The following is a 16,215-nucleotide window of genomic DNA, read 5'->3' on the forward strand; positions in this document are numbered from 1 at the left end:
TTATCAATTTGTTAGTATTACCCTTACTGAAAAGGGGAAATGCTTATGAAATTTATATTCAAAGCCCACCAAATTTTGTGTGCAGGTGTGCTATTGGAGTGTCTGTTACTGACATTAATTATTTAAAATTTCCGCTTAATTGCCAGCAAATTTGTAAATGCTTACACGATGCTGATCTCTCGTGATGAGTTCTGAGCCAGGAAAAATTCCTGACAGTCTAACACTTCAAATCCATATCCTTGGCAACTGTAACCATTGATTTTCATTGACGAAATTGTTATAGGAAGAGGCCCAATATTCTCTACTTTGAAGTTCTTCGTAATGGATAGAATTTGCTTGCTGTCTTTTAGTTCTTAAAGGGGAAAAAAAAAAATTATTTTACAGTGCTTAAACATTATTTTCTTATGTTTATAAATAAATTTCTATTTTTACTTTCAATCTAATAAAAAATTCAGAATTAATCAACATTTTAATACAGACTGTTTTGCAGTAGCGTATTTCTAAAATTTGCAACTCTCCTCAGTCAGTGTTTTGAGAAAACAAAATCTACACCTCCCACGTCCAAGCTCTTCAGCTTTTTCCATTTCAATGTTCTGTTTACTTAACATTACTGTACCGTATCAGTACCACTATGGAGTAACGCAGCCAGCTACAAAATCAGAGACCTGTTTCTTCTTACTCACGTCGTCTGCAGTCCATTAGTGTAGCTTCTGGCACCTTGAATCGAAGAGATCCTCCTGCACCAGGTAGTCTTCCCCCTACTTTAAGCAATTCTTTGGCTCCAAAGCCTTCTACACTGACCACGTCCAGAACAGTCAAGTTGTTTCTGCCATAATATAAAAATCAAGCCATCAGCCACTAAAACACAAATGAAGTTTGCAAAATCACGGCTTTGTTATCTAGGTGCCAATCCAAGAGCACAGTGTTTCAGTAACAGAATCACTGGTGACACCTGGATAGGTCTCCCCTAAATATGGACAGGATCACTCCAGAACCATTTGTCTTTGCTCCAAGACTTGGCAAATTTATTTTCATATTGAGTTGTTTGCTTCTCACTTACAACTGAAACTTGGCTTACCTGATTAAAATAAGGGAAGCTACTCTTTTGTAGTCAACTGGTGTAAAAATTACACCAACTTTTCTGGTTTCCAGTGGCTGTAAACTTAACCAAAGGAGCTCAGAACTGCATTTCTTGTTGCTAAGATCCTCTTGATGTGCATTCTGTTAAACAAAAATACATTTCTTATTCACAGAAAACATGCGTGTTTAAAGCTCTCAATAAAGAAAGCACTACATCTTTACTTAGCACCACATAAGATATTTTTGGCAAGGTGCAATAACTGCTAACTAACTTATACAAAAGTCTTTCAATTTGACAACATAAAACATCAGATAAGGTTGTTTATTTGAGGGAAAGTTTGTATTACTGCACTTATTATTATAAGGAATGTATTACTTCATTTTTTAAAACGGCTTGTATTTGCTCAGATGGAAAACAAATTATATAGTGTCTTTCATATTCAAGGAATCCTGAAACACTTCACAACACAATGAGAACTGACAGCATACTGATTGCACAGGGAAATGTGGCAACCATTATACCCTCAGCTTAAGACTTGCAACTTGATTTAAGTGAGAAAGAGACTGTTGGCAAATATGCTGATCATTTGAGTCACTGGAAACAAGCCAAAGTGAACTCCCTACCACATTAATTGAAGAACAGAACTACCAGAAGTTCACTGAGTCTGGAAATAATGTAAATTTTTGGGTTTGGGTTTTTTTTTTTTGATAATGCTTTTTATTCTTTTTCCACACTAAAAAAAATGAAAATAACCCTAAAACTTTCTATTCCAGAACTGGGGGTGTTGTCTTAGAAAGGGGTGATCAGACACCTATAGCAGTCAACACGACCATAAACCTTACAAAATGGGCTCTTGCTTCGTTGTTTTTCAATTCATGGCTGTTGTACTGATGGCTTTTCTGATCTTTTCTAGTCCAAAATATTTTTATTCTTAGTCTATTTTATGAAAAAAAGAACATACAAAAAATTTCAGAACCTGCATTTAACAATAAATATTTATTAAAAGCAAACCACGAATAGCATTTGCAAACTTCACCCTGTCACTCCCTACAAACAAAAGATACACACGCACTCAATGTGAGCCTAACAATTCATTACACATGTATATAAAGTGTCTAGGGAAATGATAACAAATTCAAAAATGTAAATATTAACAACTAGCGATTTGGTTAACAAGCTAAGATCCGTCTCATACATGCTGAATACCGATCTAACCATACATGTTCTCCCTAGCTCTTCAAGTTTCTAATGAAAAACAGATATTACACACACTGATGTAAAGATTTACCACTATTTCTCCATTTGGTCAAGAGTATGGTGTACAGGACTGTAGAAACTCAGTCCTACCCATGTACTAGTGGAACTACCTTCTCTTTTTTAGTGTGTGCCTCCAGACTAGGATTAATGAACTTCCGTCTCCTCTCTTCTGCAACAACTCTTACAACTGTCGCCAGAAAGGAAAGGCCAGCCTTGATTAGCGTAGGAAAGGCTTTTCTTTTCATAAGGCACTAATCTTTCATTAAGGTCTTAAAGCATGTGTGCAGAAACATGCATCTACATAGGACATTCAAGATGTGGCTGCAGCATGTCCAAACAGCAAGGAAAATATGTCAATTCCAGGCCTTTGCACAAACGAGAAGTCTAAGAAGACATTTTCCAGGTACCCTGGACAGTTCTCTGGTCATCAGAACATGCCACCATCCCTCACACAGCATCTTCTCTACCTCTCTCATCCAGGGTATAACCACAGCTCAGCACTAGTGTGACACGGTCAGGTGTTATCACACTCATGCTAAAAATGAGGCAACGGGAACCAGAGAGAGCCATGACATTCCAACCTGAATCCGGGAGTTGCAACGAGACTGAGGCGAAGTGTAGAAATCCAGCCTTCTCCTCCCTTGAACTACCAGACAGTATTTCCCTTTACTGAAAAGATTATCAGCCAGTTTCTGGCATCACCAACTCAAACGCCTGACACTTCATGGTCAACCTGGGGCTAAACATTAAGTCCCAACACAGAACACAAATGGTGGCCCTCTTCAACATTGTGCTGGTTTTGGCTGGGGTAGAGTGAATTTTCTTCATAGTAGCTAGTATGGGGCTACGTTTTGGATTTGTGCTGGAAACAGTGTTGATAATACAGGGATGTTTTAGTTATTGCTGAGCAGTGCTTACACAGAGTTAAGGCCTTTTCTGCTTCTCACACCACCCAACCAGCGAGTAAGCTGGGGGTACACAAGAAGTTGGGAGGGGACACAGCTGGGACAGCTGACCCCAACTGACCAAAGGACTATTTCCATACCATATGACATCATGCTCTGCATATAAAGCTGAGCAAAGAAGGAGGAGGGGGCGGACGTTTGGAGTTATGGCATTTTGCCTTGTCAAGTAACAATTACACACGATGGAGCTCTGCGTTCCTGGAGATGGCTGAACACCTGCCTGCCAATGGAAAGTAGTGAATGAATGCCTTGTTTTGCTTTGCTTGCGTGCCTGGCTTTTGCTTTACCTATTAAACTCTCTTTATCTCAACCCACAGGGTTTTTTTTCCTTTGTCTCCCTCTTCTCCCTATCCTACTGGGTAAGAGTGGGGTGAGTGAATGGCTTCATGGTCCTAGTTGCCAGATGGGGTTAAACCATGACAAACACGTACACTCACATGTGCACACATGCACACACTCCCTCCCTATAGTTGTTTTCAAAATAGACTCAAACTCTGAAAAAAAAATTAAATGCAAAGATATAATTCTGATAGAGAATCAAGAAAACACTATTAAATTGCTTTAAGTAGCACTTGGGAACAACTCAGATGTAGTGTAGCCAGAAAAAGCTTTTTCTAGTGTGTCAGACCACTTCTTCTATCAAAATTAGCCATCTTACCCTGTGAGAACATTCATCCATGAGCCTGAATTCAGTGGTTGTGAAATTAATAGCTTGCACATTTATGCCGAACCTAAATAAACCAAAACAAAAAATTAAGCACTTCAAACCTAGTCTGTCAGAACTACATCAACTTGTTTTTACATGCTGGCATTTATTCTTAAATAAAGAATACTTTTAGAATTGCATTTTGGCAGATGTGAAATACAGTGGAAATGTGGGTCTGCATTTTAACAGAATACACTACAAATCAGTTTTATGTGGATTCCACACATTTGGAAAACAGACAAATAGCCGGGCACTTTAGATCTCTCAGCATACAATATTGCAAAAGATCACAATCAAGAAATACAATTTCTAAGTCATACAAACATAAATGCCCCAAAGCTTTTTCTGCCCACATAACTTTTAAGAAATAAACATTAACAAATCGCATTAATCTACTCAAATATCCCTCTTTCTGCTCATGACTTGTTTGGGACGAATTTGTATTTTCTTTCACATACTTTGTAAATCAAATTCACTTACATCAGTTGATTATATGCCTGAGAGCAAATTTTAAGCATTTGACATTAAGGTATTAAAAACAGACATTAAAAAAACCATCAGGTAAAATTTAGATTATAATCGACTAATGGACCTCCAGCTGCTGAATTGGAAATTCACTTGTCACAACTTTCTATGGCATTAGCCTAAAAAGAACCAGTTAGTGAACATGATTTCTGTCAAACCTAGAAGATTTGCAGAAACAAAAGTGTGCAAATACACAGAAAATCTAATTTCAAACCACTAGAAAGGGGCTGTGTGGAACAGATGTAGTTATTAATCTAATATTAATCTTATAATATTAATCTAATATTCATCTAATAACAGATGTAGTTATTAATCTGCATATATATATGCACAAACACATACATATGTAAAGAAATGAGGTTAAGGAAGCAATTACGTAGAGATTTGGACCCCAAATAAGCAAGTTACACTTAAACACATGAGTTGCCTCACTGGCTCCAACCAAGCAAACAGTCCTACCAACTACACAGCTCTTCAAATTTAAGTGTGACAGACAGGGCTTATTTTGGTTGAACTTCAGCCAATCTCACCATGTCCCTCTATAATAACTCTTGTCTAGATTTCTCATTAGATCTTCTCAGTTCTAAGACAGAAAGTTCAAGACAATGCAAAAAAATTTGCTCAGCTGGCCCTAAACTTTTACGGTGGGGTTCCTTGCTCCACACCTGAATTTTTCTTCCTGGCTCCTGTTTCCTCTTTTCAACCAGGGTTTTTACCAAAGAAAAAAAACTAAGAAAACTTTTTCTAGTGGGAAGGTTCCGTTACCTTCCTCCTCCTCACTGATCAGTGTACACTCTGTATACTTCCCAACCAGCCTTGCAGGGAGATGCACATCCCCAATTCTGCAAGTTGCTCCCCTCACCTGGGCAGCTTGCACAAGCTTGCACTAAACCTCAGATCTCAAAAGATGATAAATTATAGTTTACAGCTGGCAGACATAAACTTGCTGAAGAGATGCTCAATTTGGTTTTATCAATGATTAAGTACATTTACAAATTCATGCAACATACAGGGAGCTGCTCTGGACATGATTATATTTTTCAAAAGGTGTGAGAAAATTGCCCCCACCTAAGTTATAGCTCAAAAAATTAAAACAAACAATAAGCAACAATCTTAAGGTGTGGCAAATAGATACTTTAAAAGGGAAAACAGTATCCCAAGATAGTTAATACTCATTACCATTTGCTGAGCAGACTCAGTGAAGCTTGGGGATCAGGGTAGTAAGAAAGAGGCAGAAGCTGCAACGTAACTGGGAAGGATGAAGGGTTTCTTAATACGAAATATTTTACCTAAATGGTTTAGAGGGGAAAAGAAAAAGTTAGAAACTACACACTTGAGAACTGAAAGGTAAAATGCTTTAGCACTGGTAATATGATCTGCATTTTCAAGGGACTTCAACCTGGCTTCTGTCTTAATGCAATATATTAATACGTGCACAAAATTGCATGGAACAGCAGGACATGTCACCACAATACCATCATTTGGAAATACAGCCAAAAGTGCATGAACAACAGCATGTGCAAAAATACAGAACACCACCCCACCCCCCAAGAACAATCCTTTCATTTGCATTTTGATTTACGCAGACAGACATGAACAGAGCTCTTCCACAAAAAGTGAAGTTAGTGAGGTGACAACCTTTCTGACGGAAATCTGAGAGCAAGCAGGTTATACACATTACTATAATGACTGACAATTAAATGGCACAAACAAAATATTAAGGTAATTCATAATATGTGCACGTGAAAACTATCTCCCTATGACTAGTTCTGGCACAGGCTAGGTTAGTAGTGACCTAAATCTGACAAATGAGAAAGAAACAACTGCCAGCATGGTTGGAAGACACATTGCTCTGCTGATCTCTCAAGTGTTGTATCTCTCGCAAGTGTTTTACACGCTTCTGTTACATAAGGCAGTGGCACAAGGAAGGTCATCCCGTAGCCACACGCATCATTAATGACAGTACCTCCTATCCCTAGTGCCTTGCTCAATCATTTTACCTCAAGCATGTAACTTATACACAGATGCAAGGAAAGCTTTAACAACCATGAGCAATTTCTTAGTTAAGTCCCACACTGCTTCACTCCTCTCCTTGTATTAAAATATTACAACTAGGTAGCTAGAGAGCTTATCAAAGAGCCAAAGGGATACAAATCTGGTGTCTCAAATTAGACTTCAAAACACTGATCTACAAGCAGTACAAAAATGCTAAGCATCACCAAATACTAATCACAGACTTTTGTTATTTAAACAAGTTAAACATACATCAACTCAAAAAAAGCGTAACAACAACCATCCTCACCATACTACTTTTAACTGCTGTGGCACTGAAGTTGAGTGTAAGGCCAGGCTCTGTAGTCAACCGTGGCAAGAAAAAGGCAAAGGACTCCTCTTCAGGCTTCTTCTGGTGAATAAAGCGAGATGAGCCTAAAAGACTTCTCCTGCTTCAATGGCAAAACCAGAAAGTTTTGTTAATTTTGTTTTCTTTTTGTTTCAAACAAAGAACACACAAAATCAGGATTTGCCAGGGCCTGTATTTACATCAACTAATCTATCCGTGACAATGTTCTTAACAAAATATAGCCCATAAAGCTGTAACCTAGTAGTACAGAGTCAGTGTAGTTGAGAGTCAGTGTAACTTACGTGCATTCCATCAGTCTCCACTATTTCACCTACAACATGACTGTGGTTTTCACAGCTCTACCTCCTTATTCTGGAAAGGGGCTGATGTCACTGATGCACCACTTCTGCACGAATTGCTCAGTCACAGTGACTGCTTCTTTTCCCAGCGTCCCCAGTATGCAGTATCCATTAGGCCAGGGACTAAAAACCTTACAAGCTATTCAAAGACTCTGATCCTGAAAAAATAGTTATGTGACCTGCTGATGAAGGACTCATGCAACTCCATAAATAATCTGGTAAAACATGCTTTGACTGCTTTCACACTGGGTAGCTGTGGTGTGGCTGGTATAGTCAGAATATTATTTACATTCTAAAGTTCGGGCATCTGAAACGTTTACTTATGGCTGGCAGTGCCTTGAAATGGAATCTGGGGGTGTCTAGGGTGCTCTGAAAGTCCAGGTGCTTCAAGATAACTAACTTAAGTGCAGGAAGGTCAAAAAAGTTTGTGCTAATTAAGAATACTTCAGAACAGAAATATTCGTTCTTACAACACTGCACTGGCTTGAATTAAGAACCTCAACAGATTCTATACAGACCTGCAGGCTTCCCCACGTCTTATTTTTTGCCATCTTTCATAAAGTTCACTTGCAAGCTCAGAATCCACATCCCAGGCAGAATGGTCCAGAGAGAGACTCTTCTGCCAAAGCAGATTTGCTAAAACGATAACAGATTTTTCATATTTTACAGAGATAACATTTGCTCCTTTCATCAATCTACTTCTGAACACAAGTAATCAGTATCTGTAAAGGGTCCTGACACAAAAATAAAAAAGGCAACCCACTTTTTCCCTTCCAAGCAAGCACACATGAGGGTAAATATATATAATTGCCCGTATCTGACTTGCTTAAAGAAATACATTTGCAAATCCACAGTAATTCTACATGCAAACAAGTCTAAGGGTATTGCACAGGTTTTTTATGTTCCTTTTAAGCCCCTTTTACTGTTGCTCTTTCTAATGGATGCCATTAAAAAGTCATAATTCTATCAGAAGGTTTTATACAGAACTCTCCACTGACGCCAATAAAGTATCAAGATTGTATACTATTCTCTACATAGTGCTACAAAATTATAATACCACAGCACAGCAGGGAGCAAAACAAATCCCACAGTTTGGCAGAAATGGTGTTTTCATTTTAGCTTCTCTTTTGAGGTGCTGATAATTTTCTCAAGTTTCTCTTAAGATAAAATTGCAAAGCTTTACATCAGTCTAAAGATTAATGTCCTTTAGAAAGACTCATATTCGTTTGAGCATTTTCACATAGCAGAAAGGAGTTAGAAAAGGAAATTTGTTTTGAAAGAAAACAAAAATGGCTTATTTTGAAAGTGCATGTACTTTATTTTACAATCCTTAGTGTTTAAAGTCACCAATTGAGATTGATGATGACTGTAATAATCCAGCTGTAAAGTTCTTTAGGTCAGTGTTTTCAGGCTTGCGCATTAGACTTTTCTATTTAACAAATACTAGTATCCTAATTTAGAAGGTAGAACACCTGTATGTGAAGATCTGATTATGTGTATTATTAGAATGGAAAGAATATAAGCAATGAGGACTCATTTGTATCAGCAATATTTCTTTATGTACATTTAAAAAACAAACAAACCACCAAAGAACAAACCCTTGCTTCTAAGATATGTACCTAAGTGTGCGTATGTGTCAGTATTTCTTCAAGCCACGTGTTTCCATATGTCACCTCAATTCTCCTTTTTACATCTGACTGACTACTATTGCCTTCTTCGTATCCTTATACAAAAATATATTTTAGGCAAGCATCATCTTGAAAACACATTCAGGAGAGCACTCGCATAAACATTTAAAGTCTACGGTACCCAGCTGCCTACTAAAATTCCTTTACTGAGCAGAGATTTGAAAAAAAACACTATTCTGAATGAGCTTTCATCAGATTCAACATTCTTCAGGCAGTATCATGTCCATGTAACGCCTAACACTGTATTTTGGTAAATGCCAGCCAGGTGCTTAAAACAGCTCCCAGCATTACAGTATCTGGAGATAGATTCCTCAGTTCCACAAAGAATGACACTCCTTTCTGTTCCACACAATACAGCATTAAGAACGCTGTTTTATAAGCCCGATAAATGGTCTTTTGCAGAAATCTATGAAATCACTGCTGTGAGAAACAGATAAAGAGAAGGCCTTCAAATTTAACTCTGGCTAAAGGCAGGATATTGGTCAATATTTGGTTTTTGTTTTTCATCAGAGACTTCCCAGGATCTGGTCCCAGATTATGCACATTTTCTAATCACTTTGAGCTAGTTGACATTTTTATCATTCTACCTCAAATCGCAGGACAACATGTGTGTGAAGAAAGCAAGGACCAGTACACCACCAATGAGAATTTATCGGAGAATCTTAAATATTAAATCAAAAAAAATGTTTCAAGACAGAACAATAGCTTAGCACGTGCTATGGAATTAGAGGTCTGAAATACTGCACAGGGTACTTGGTACTGGTTACTCAAAGCCATTTATATACTCCTAGAAACATGGATGTTTTTAAGAGACATAAAAATAAGTACTTCTATGAACAACCTCAATATTCCGATTACAAGTCCTGCTACATAAAGTGCATTTTCTACAATAAAACTACCATTAGATGCCTAAAAAAACCAAAAGACGAGCCTACCTGAATCAGACTTTCCCAAGTAACACTGAATATCACAGTGGGCAATCGTTTCAAAATGAAGATCTCCCTGCTGGAAAAACAAAACCGAAACTACAATTAACCATTTGACAGAACAACAGGACAAATTCCCGTTTCTCACTGTGTAATTTGGACGAGTCAAAGAAGAGAGCTAAGGTTGCCTAGAGAACTGTAATTCCATCCCAGTTCAACTTCGGGGGCTTAACTTCTCAAGCTACAGAATGGTTTCACAGAGTGGTCTGGTACCGAGTTTTTCTTTCAGGACTAAGTGACAGATTTCTGGCCTAAGAAAGAGGCTGCTGCAGTGTGGTTTGCAGTGCATAATAATCATTCAACACAACTGAATACGATACCTTGGACACAGTTGAATATATCTGCAGAGGTATTTCAAACATTACTCCCACATTTGTGGCCAAACAAATACTAGAAAGCACATTTGTTACAGTGTCTTTCACACTGAGCTTCAAAGAAAATACATTCCAGCAGCCTGGAGATAGAGTCAAAGGTTCGTCAAAGTTCAGAATCTAGAAAGAATCAAACGACAACTGAATTAAAATTGGTACAGTATTTTTGGTCCAAGCATTACCTTGAAGAATGTAAACTTTCTCTTCCTTCGTGTTTTTGCTGTTATTACACACACATATGTGCCCATAATTGATCCATACAGTGCACATATGTAAATCTCCTATCTAAATATACGAAGAGCCAATTAGACGCCTACATCATGTGCTTGTTCATAAACCAGATTTGTCTGGTTTGAATCAAGCAATTGCGCGAGTAAATTATTGGCTTTGCCTTCTAAACTTCAAAGCTCATCTATGTACTAAAGACTTCCATTACAGCCTATGAAGAAACGCTGAATCCTATAGAGCACAAACACACATGCAACAATTCTGAGAACAGAGCAGTGATCTATAATTTGATGCATCTGTAGCTGCAACTCAAACGAAAGAACAGTTGCTAATAAAACAACACAAAAACAAGCTGGACAGTGAATAATGCCTACTGAAAGAGTAAGCTCTTCAGGACCTAACAGTTACAGGCATACATATACCTTTATTTTTAACTGGTTTCAACCAGCTCTGATAACATCAAGTTCTTCAAAGACTCTATTTTGTACGTCAAAAGACCGTACCCTTAAATCAAAGACAAAACACTGTATGAAGCAGAATTAAAGCTTACCTTTAAAATGTTCTTCGTTTCTCCGGCTATGAAGACTTCATTCAGTTCAATGCTGAAGTCAAAATTGTTTGTAAACCATATGGACCAAAACCCTGAAGTATTATGATGTGGTTCTATGTGAAACAATGCTGCAGAAGGATCTATGTCAAAATACCTGCCAGTAAATACAAAAGAAAAATAAATACTTCTGCAATTGTCCTTGAGCACACATAAGCAGTCCACACAAGAGAAGATAACTGTAGTATTCTTGCATAATGAAGCTCTTTTAAGGTTTTAAGGAGAAAACCAAAAGTATTTCCTTTGGAATACTTAACATACAGTATCAGAGTAAAAACTGACAAGAAAAATGTAAAAGAGCTAGGCAGGTCATCACTCTCCCCTCTTGCTATGCTACAGTACAAGATTGCCTATTGCTTTGTGATATGGTAGTTTGGATGAAACTGGCAAAAGATGACTGAAAAAAAGACTTCATGTTTTTTCTGTAACTATCCTGCTTCTGTACTGGATTAACAAGGATGGCGGAAATTTTATCACAGACCCTAAGCAATGTTTATATGCTGTGAGCTGCTAAGGCATATCTTTTTACTGGCTCCTGAAATTCTTCCTGGATAAAATACAAAACTATTGCTCGAAATGACACAGGTCTGTTTTGGTAAATGACACAGTAACAACAGGAAGAAGCCTCCTCACCGTCCTGGGAATCGTTCAGTGACAAAGCAAGCTAAACTCCTCTCTTAAAGTAGGATACAATATTCTTATAGTATCAGCCAATGTTAACAAACACACAAAAAAATCCACTGTCAACCTACCCTTCCATCACAGGACAGGAAAGACAGGCTTTTAGTGTTGTAGTGCCTTCCAAAAGATTATTCTTCTTGTTGTCAGTGTAAGGACTTCCACTGTCACAGGATGCAGCTGGGCAAAGAACAGACATGCAGGAGAATACGTCAGCCAGAACGAAAGCACATCCACAAGGCTTTTCATGTGAGGATTTGGAAGAACACTACAAAGGCGAACATCTGCTGGTCCAATTCTCACACAGGTGAGCAAAGCATCTAATTGCTTATGTCCTAATTTTCAGAGGTTCCAAACCTTGCTTTAAGAAAACTTTACGAATGCCAAGCACTTTCAAAAAACACACACACATCAAGGCTGCAAAGAGCAACCTGACCAATTTAACCACGTGTCACTAACACAGCATTCTTTCTTATCAGTGCACACTGCCTCCTTCAAATAAATGAAAAACTGTTCTGAAAAAAAGCATCACTTAAAATATAGTCCTTCCTTTCTTCTTATTTGCACTTTTTTGCTAAGAAAAACAAGTCCCAATGTCATTATGAAAGCAGCCTGTTTCATAAATGTTTAAAGTCTATGCACTGCAGTCTAGTGGTCAGAATAGGAAAGAGGCTGGAGTCAGGAATGCTTAAACGTTAATCTTTGCTCTTCCACAAACACGCCTGGTCTCAGGCAAGTCTTTTCAACGATCCTGCCAAGAAATGTCATAGAAAATGACCACCCAAGCACAATAGCCTTTTAGAAAATATATTGGAAACAGAAAAAATAACCGCAAATTATAAAAGGATGTTGAAAAAGCATATTCAATAATTATGCGTATTGTAAAATCAGCTAACATTTTAGCAAATGTTTTCTTCCCCTTCTTGAAATATGTATAGCTTACAGTCTTCAATCGGCGTAAAAGCAAGCATATATACACAAAAATGGTGGAAACAATTAGCAGAAAAAATTCATCCCCTTTCTCAAAAAAGTCCAGACAAGTTGATTTTGAGATCTTTCAGGGTTCCTACATGCTGAAAAAAGCTACCCTTTTATAATCAAATCCTGTTCAATCATATTATCTATAAGTATATGTATCCTGTACCTTCACAAGAAATAGAAGCAACTTTTGTAAAGTTAGTAGATGATGAAGATAGCAGTACTGGCTCAAACTCCACAGCTGATGTGTCTTTTTGTGACAACTGCCGTATTTCCTGCATGAAGACAAGACACAATGATCCTTGTAGCAGTACTACCATTATTATTGTAGCTCCTGTATTAGTCTACCTTCTTGTCAAACGTGCAAGCCAATATTTGCCATTTTCTCCCATCTTCTAAATCAACGCATGGATTTCTATTCAAGTTAACAGCTCTTATGTCTTAAAAAAAATATCCATCACTGAATTATAACTCATCATCTAAAAGATCTATTAGACATTTGGGCACATTTTAAAAGTACAAACACGTGACGTTTGCCACCAGCAAAATCAATCTGCTATTAGAGAGTAAGCCAGGGGGCTAATGAATTCCCCATTCAAATTCAACAGCCTAAAATATGACTTCCTGAAGCCCACGATTACCTGTATATGCACAAGACTGTTCCCAGAATGCATGACGTACACATCTACTGAGGAATCACCTGTCCAAAAGAATGAACACTGAGGTAAGTTCACCAAGGATGGAAGCACTCTTGCTTCATCAGACACTCATATGAGAAGCAGTCCCAATTTAAATTTAAAAATCTTTGTGTGACAGCTACCCTTGTAAAAAGGAGGAACTATTCACATCTTGAGGGGGCAATCACTTCACAAAGGAGTAAAAATCCACTCAACAAGATTTTTAGCCACAAACATGAAGGTCAGTATCATAGAATCATAGAACGGTTTGGGTTGGAAGGGACCTTAAAGATCATCTCATTCCAATCCCCTGCCATAGGCAGGGACACCTCCCACTAGACCAGGTTGCTCAAAGCCCCATCCAGCCTGGCCTTTGACACTTCCAGGGATGGGGCATTTCCCAGGTATCAACAGTCAACAGGGACTCTTGCTTCATTATCTCCTGAATCCAAGATAGAGCAAAATTCTCCCTTTTCCTATGGGCAGAGACAGGAGGCACAGCTGAAGGAAAGATGGATGGCTGACACTGCTGTAACTTTATAAGTCTGGGGGGCAATCTATCAATAGCACGAGAGTGTGCAGTAAAAACTGTTCTGGATAGGCACACAGCTATGCAAGATCCTGGTTCGCCTGCTTTGAACAGCAAACATTCTCAGGAGACAATGGGAAGCTGGATTCGGTGCTTAGCACCTTTTGGTTTAAAAGAGGAGCAGTCCTATCACCTGGTAGGGTAGTACCCTACTGACTAGAGCAACAGAAAATGGGTATAACTCAGCTTTCACCTGCCAACAAGCTGTTACAGCTATATTGGGTAATCACCCTTTGTCACTAGCAAAGCCATGTTCCCATCCACAGGATGCTACGAAGATGTAGAGGAGCAAAAGAACAGCAGCAGGACAGAACAAGAAATGTCTATTATACCACGGTGGTTATCACACTTCCATGAAGGAAGACAACCTGAGATCTTGCTTATACTTAGATACATATATATGTATCTATATATATATATATCAGTAGATGCAGGCTGACATAAAAGGATCTTCTCCCAATTCACCAGGCACAATTTCTAATAACAAGTGTGCTTTGCTCAGCTGCTTGAAAGGAAGCAAGACTACAGGTGCCAGCTTCCAAAAGAGGGTTCAAGATGTTGATGCTGAGCGAGCAGATGCTCCACATACCCACAGCTGTTTAAAGCACATACTCCTCTTCAGCCTTTCCAGCTGGCTAGTTCCCCTGTGCAGCCCTTGCCTACCTGCTGTTCCACTCTAGGTGCTAACACATAACGCTGTACACTGAGACTAACACAGCACCATATTCCCTTTTGTTACACCCTTCCCTCAAGACGACATCTCTCATTTAATTACACAAATGGAAGGCAAGCAAGGATAGCTGTTTGATATGGTAAAGCCACCATTGGTACTGATGGAGCAAGACATGGAACTTCCCACCGACAGCAAGTACAAAGGGCTTATACAAGCAACACCTAACCCACTGAGAACTCATAATTGCATTATATTTAACAGTCTTAAAAGCGTACTTGTAGTACTTTAACCTCCAAAAGTGTTAACAGCGAGCACCCTTGACAGGACAGATGTGAGCAATTCTTGACCAGCATCAGAATAAACGTACGTCCACAACTCAACATAACAAAGCACTGGCATCTCACCAGCAGGGAAACTACATTTACAGTAGGTATTTCAGTTTCGGCTCTGTGTAAATATCACATCACAGAACAGGCTCAGGGGGGAACAGCATATATTGTTTTGTGACTAGATCTTGAACGGAGCTTCTTAAGACAAAAAGATTATGTTCTTTTTTTATTAGTGTGTTAAAAAATATTATTTTAATCTGGATTCCTAAGCAGTTCCTTCTTCTTTAATCAGAAAGTAAAACTGGCAGAAATGTCTAAAAAAAGCTATTCAAACAGACTGCAAAGCTCTCTAAATAATTTTAAATCCCCTGGATTTAGAGGATTTGTTCACCCAATAAATGTAGCATAAAGAAACTGCAAGGAGTTGATTGTTTTGCCTGTGGAATTCTAGCTGACAAGAACAAATGATGCGCACATCTGTATTACCTCATTACCCTACTTTGCACAACAGCCACTATCCCCAGTACTGTACAAACCATTCCGCCTCCTATTATGGTTAATTTAATTAATGGGAAACCAGAAATGCAGTTGTAGAAATCAAAGGACCATGACATCTTTCCATAATATTTAAGTAGATACGCAAGTATGGGGGACTACAGAATGAAAGAGATGTAGTTTACAACTTTACCATCGTTACCTTTATAAAGAGGAGTGTGCTTACAGTAACTCTGCCCTAAACAAAGTGGCTGACAAGCTGTGTTTATTTAACAAAACTGATTTGCTTTCCCTTACCCACAAAATTTAGCTGTCACTGAATTTGATTCAACTTAGCACATCAAATTACAACTTGTGTATAAAACCAAGTTCTATTACAATTAACAGTCATATTTAGGACTTACCCGAGGTCTTCATTTTTTCCATTGCTACATAAGCTACAAAAAGATTCTCCAGTAAGTATTGTCTGTGCTCCACAAAATCTTGTTGGGCATTTTCCATTCTTACCGTTAAGCTCATTTCTAGCAGCATTGGGTCATCGGACATAAAACAGCAACTCTGGAGCGAGACAAGGGGATACGGTGTGCGTGTGTGGTGGGGGAGAGAACAGAAAAAAATTCATTACAGTAAGGTATCTTGAGAAGTTAATCAAAGGTATTATCTAACAGACAAGGCTTCCAGC

The 16,215-nt window shown here is 38.3% G+C and overlaps 1 protein-coding gene across 6 annotated transcripts in view; it reads right to left on the reverse strand.

The window, feature by feature from the left end:
• The window catches only part of TMEM131L (transmembrane 131 like), an 85,484-nt gene that overhangs the window by 19,310 nt on the left and 49,959 nt on the right, over positions 1–16,215 (reverse strand). For 4 of the 6 annotated variants that reach the window (XR_008466846.1, XM_054204337.1, XM_054204335.1 and 1 more), the window contains 14 exons: positions 15,938–16,091; positions 13,412–13,470; positions 12,937–13,045; positions 11,867–11,972; positions 11,058–11,211; positions 10,229–10,399; positions 9,858–9,927; positions 7,753–7,870; positions 6,837–6,978; positions 5,714–5,823; positions 3,962–4,034; positions 1,079–1,221; positions 684–826; positions 166–352 (listed from right to left, as the gene is read on the reverse strand). Coding sequence is in view for 5 of the 6 variants with exons in the window: in XM_054204337.1 (XP_054060312.1) it covers positions 166–352; positions 684–826; positions 1,079–1,221; positions 3,962–4,034; positions 5,714–5,823; positions 6,837–6,978; positions 7,753–7,870; positions 9,858–9,927; positions 10,229–10,399; positions 11,058–11,211; positions 11,867–11,972; positions 12,937–13,045; positions 13,412–13,470; positions 15,938–16,091 (1,739 nt within the window). In the remaining variant the exon portion in view is untranslated. The remainder of the gene's footprint in view (positions 1–165; positions 353–683; positions 827–1,078; positions 1,222–3,961; positions 4,035–5,713; positions 5,824–6,836; positions 6,979–7,752; positions 7,871–9,857; positions 9,928–10,228; positions 10,400–11,057; positions 11,212–11,866; positions 11,973–12,936; positions 13,046–13,411; positions 13,471–15,937; positions 16,092–16,215) is intronic. The other 2 variants (XM_054204338.1, XM_054204336.1) reach the window with 1 other exon arrangement.

The sequence above is a fragment of the Rissa tridactyla genome, chromosome 5 (genome assembly GCF_028500815.1).
Source record: "Rissa tridactyla isolate bRisTri1 chromosome 5, bRisTri1.patW.cur.20221130, whole genome shotgun sequence".
NCBI lineage: Eukaryota > Metazoa > Chordata > Aves > Charadriiformes > Laridae > Rissa > Rissa tridactyla.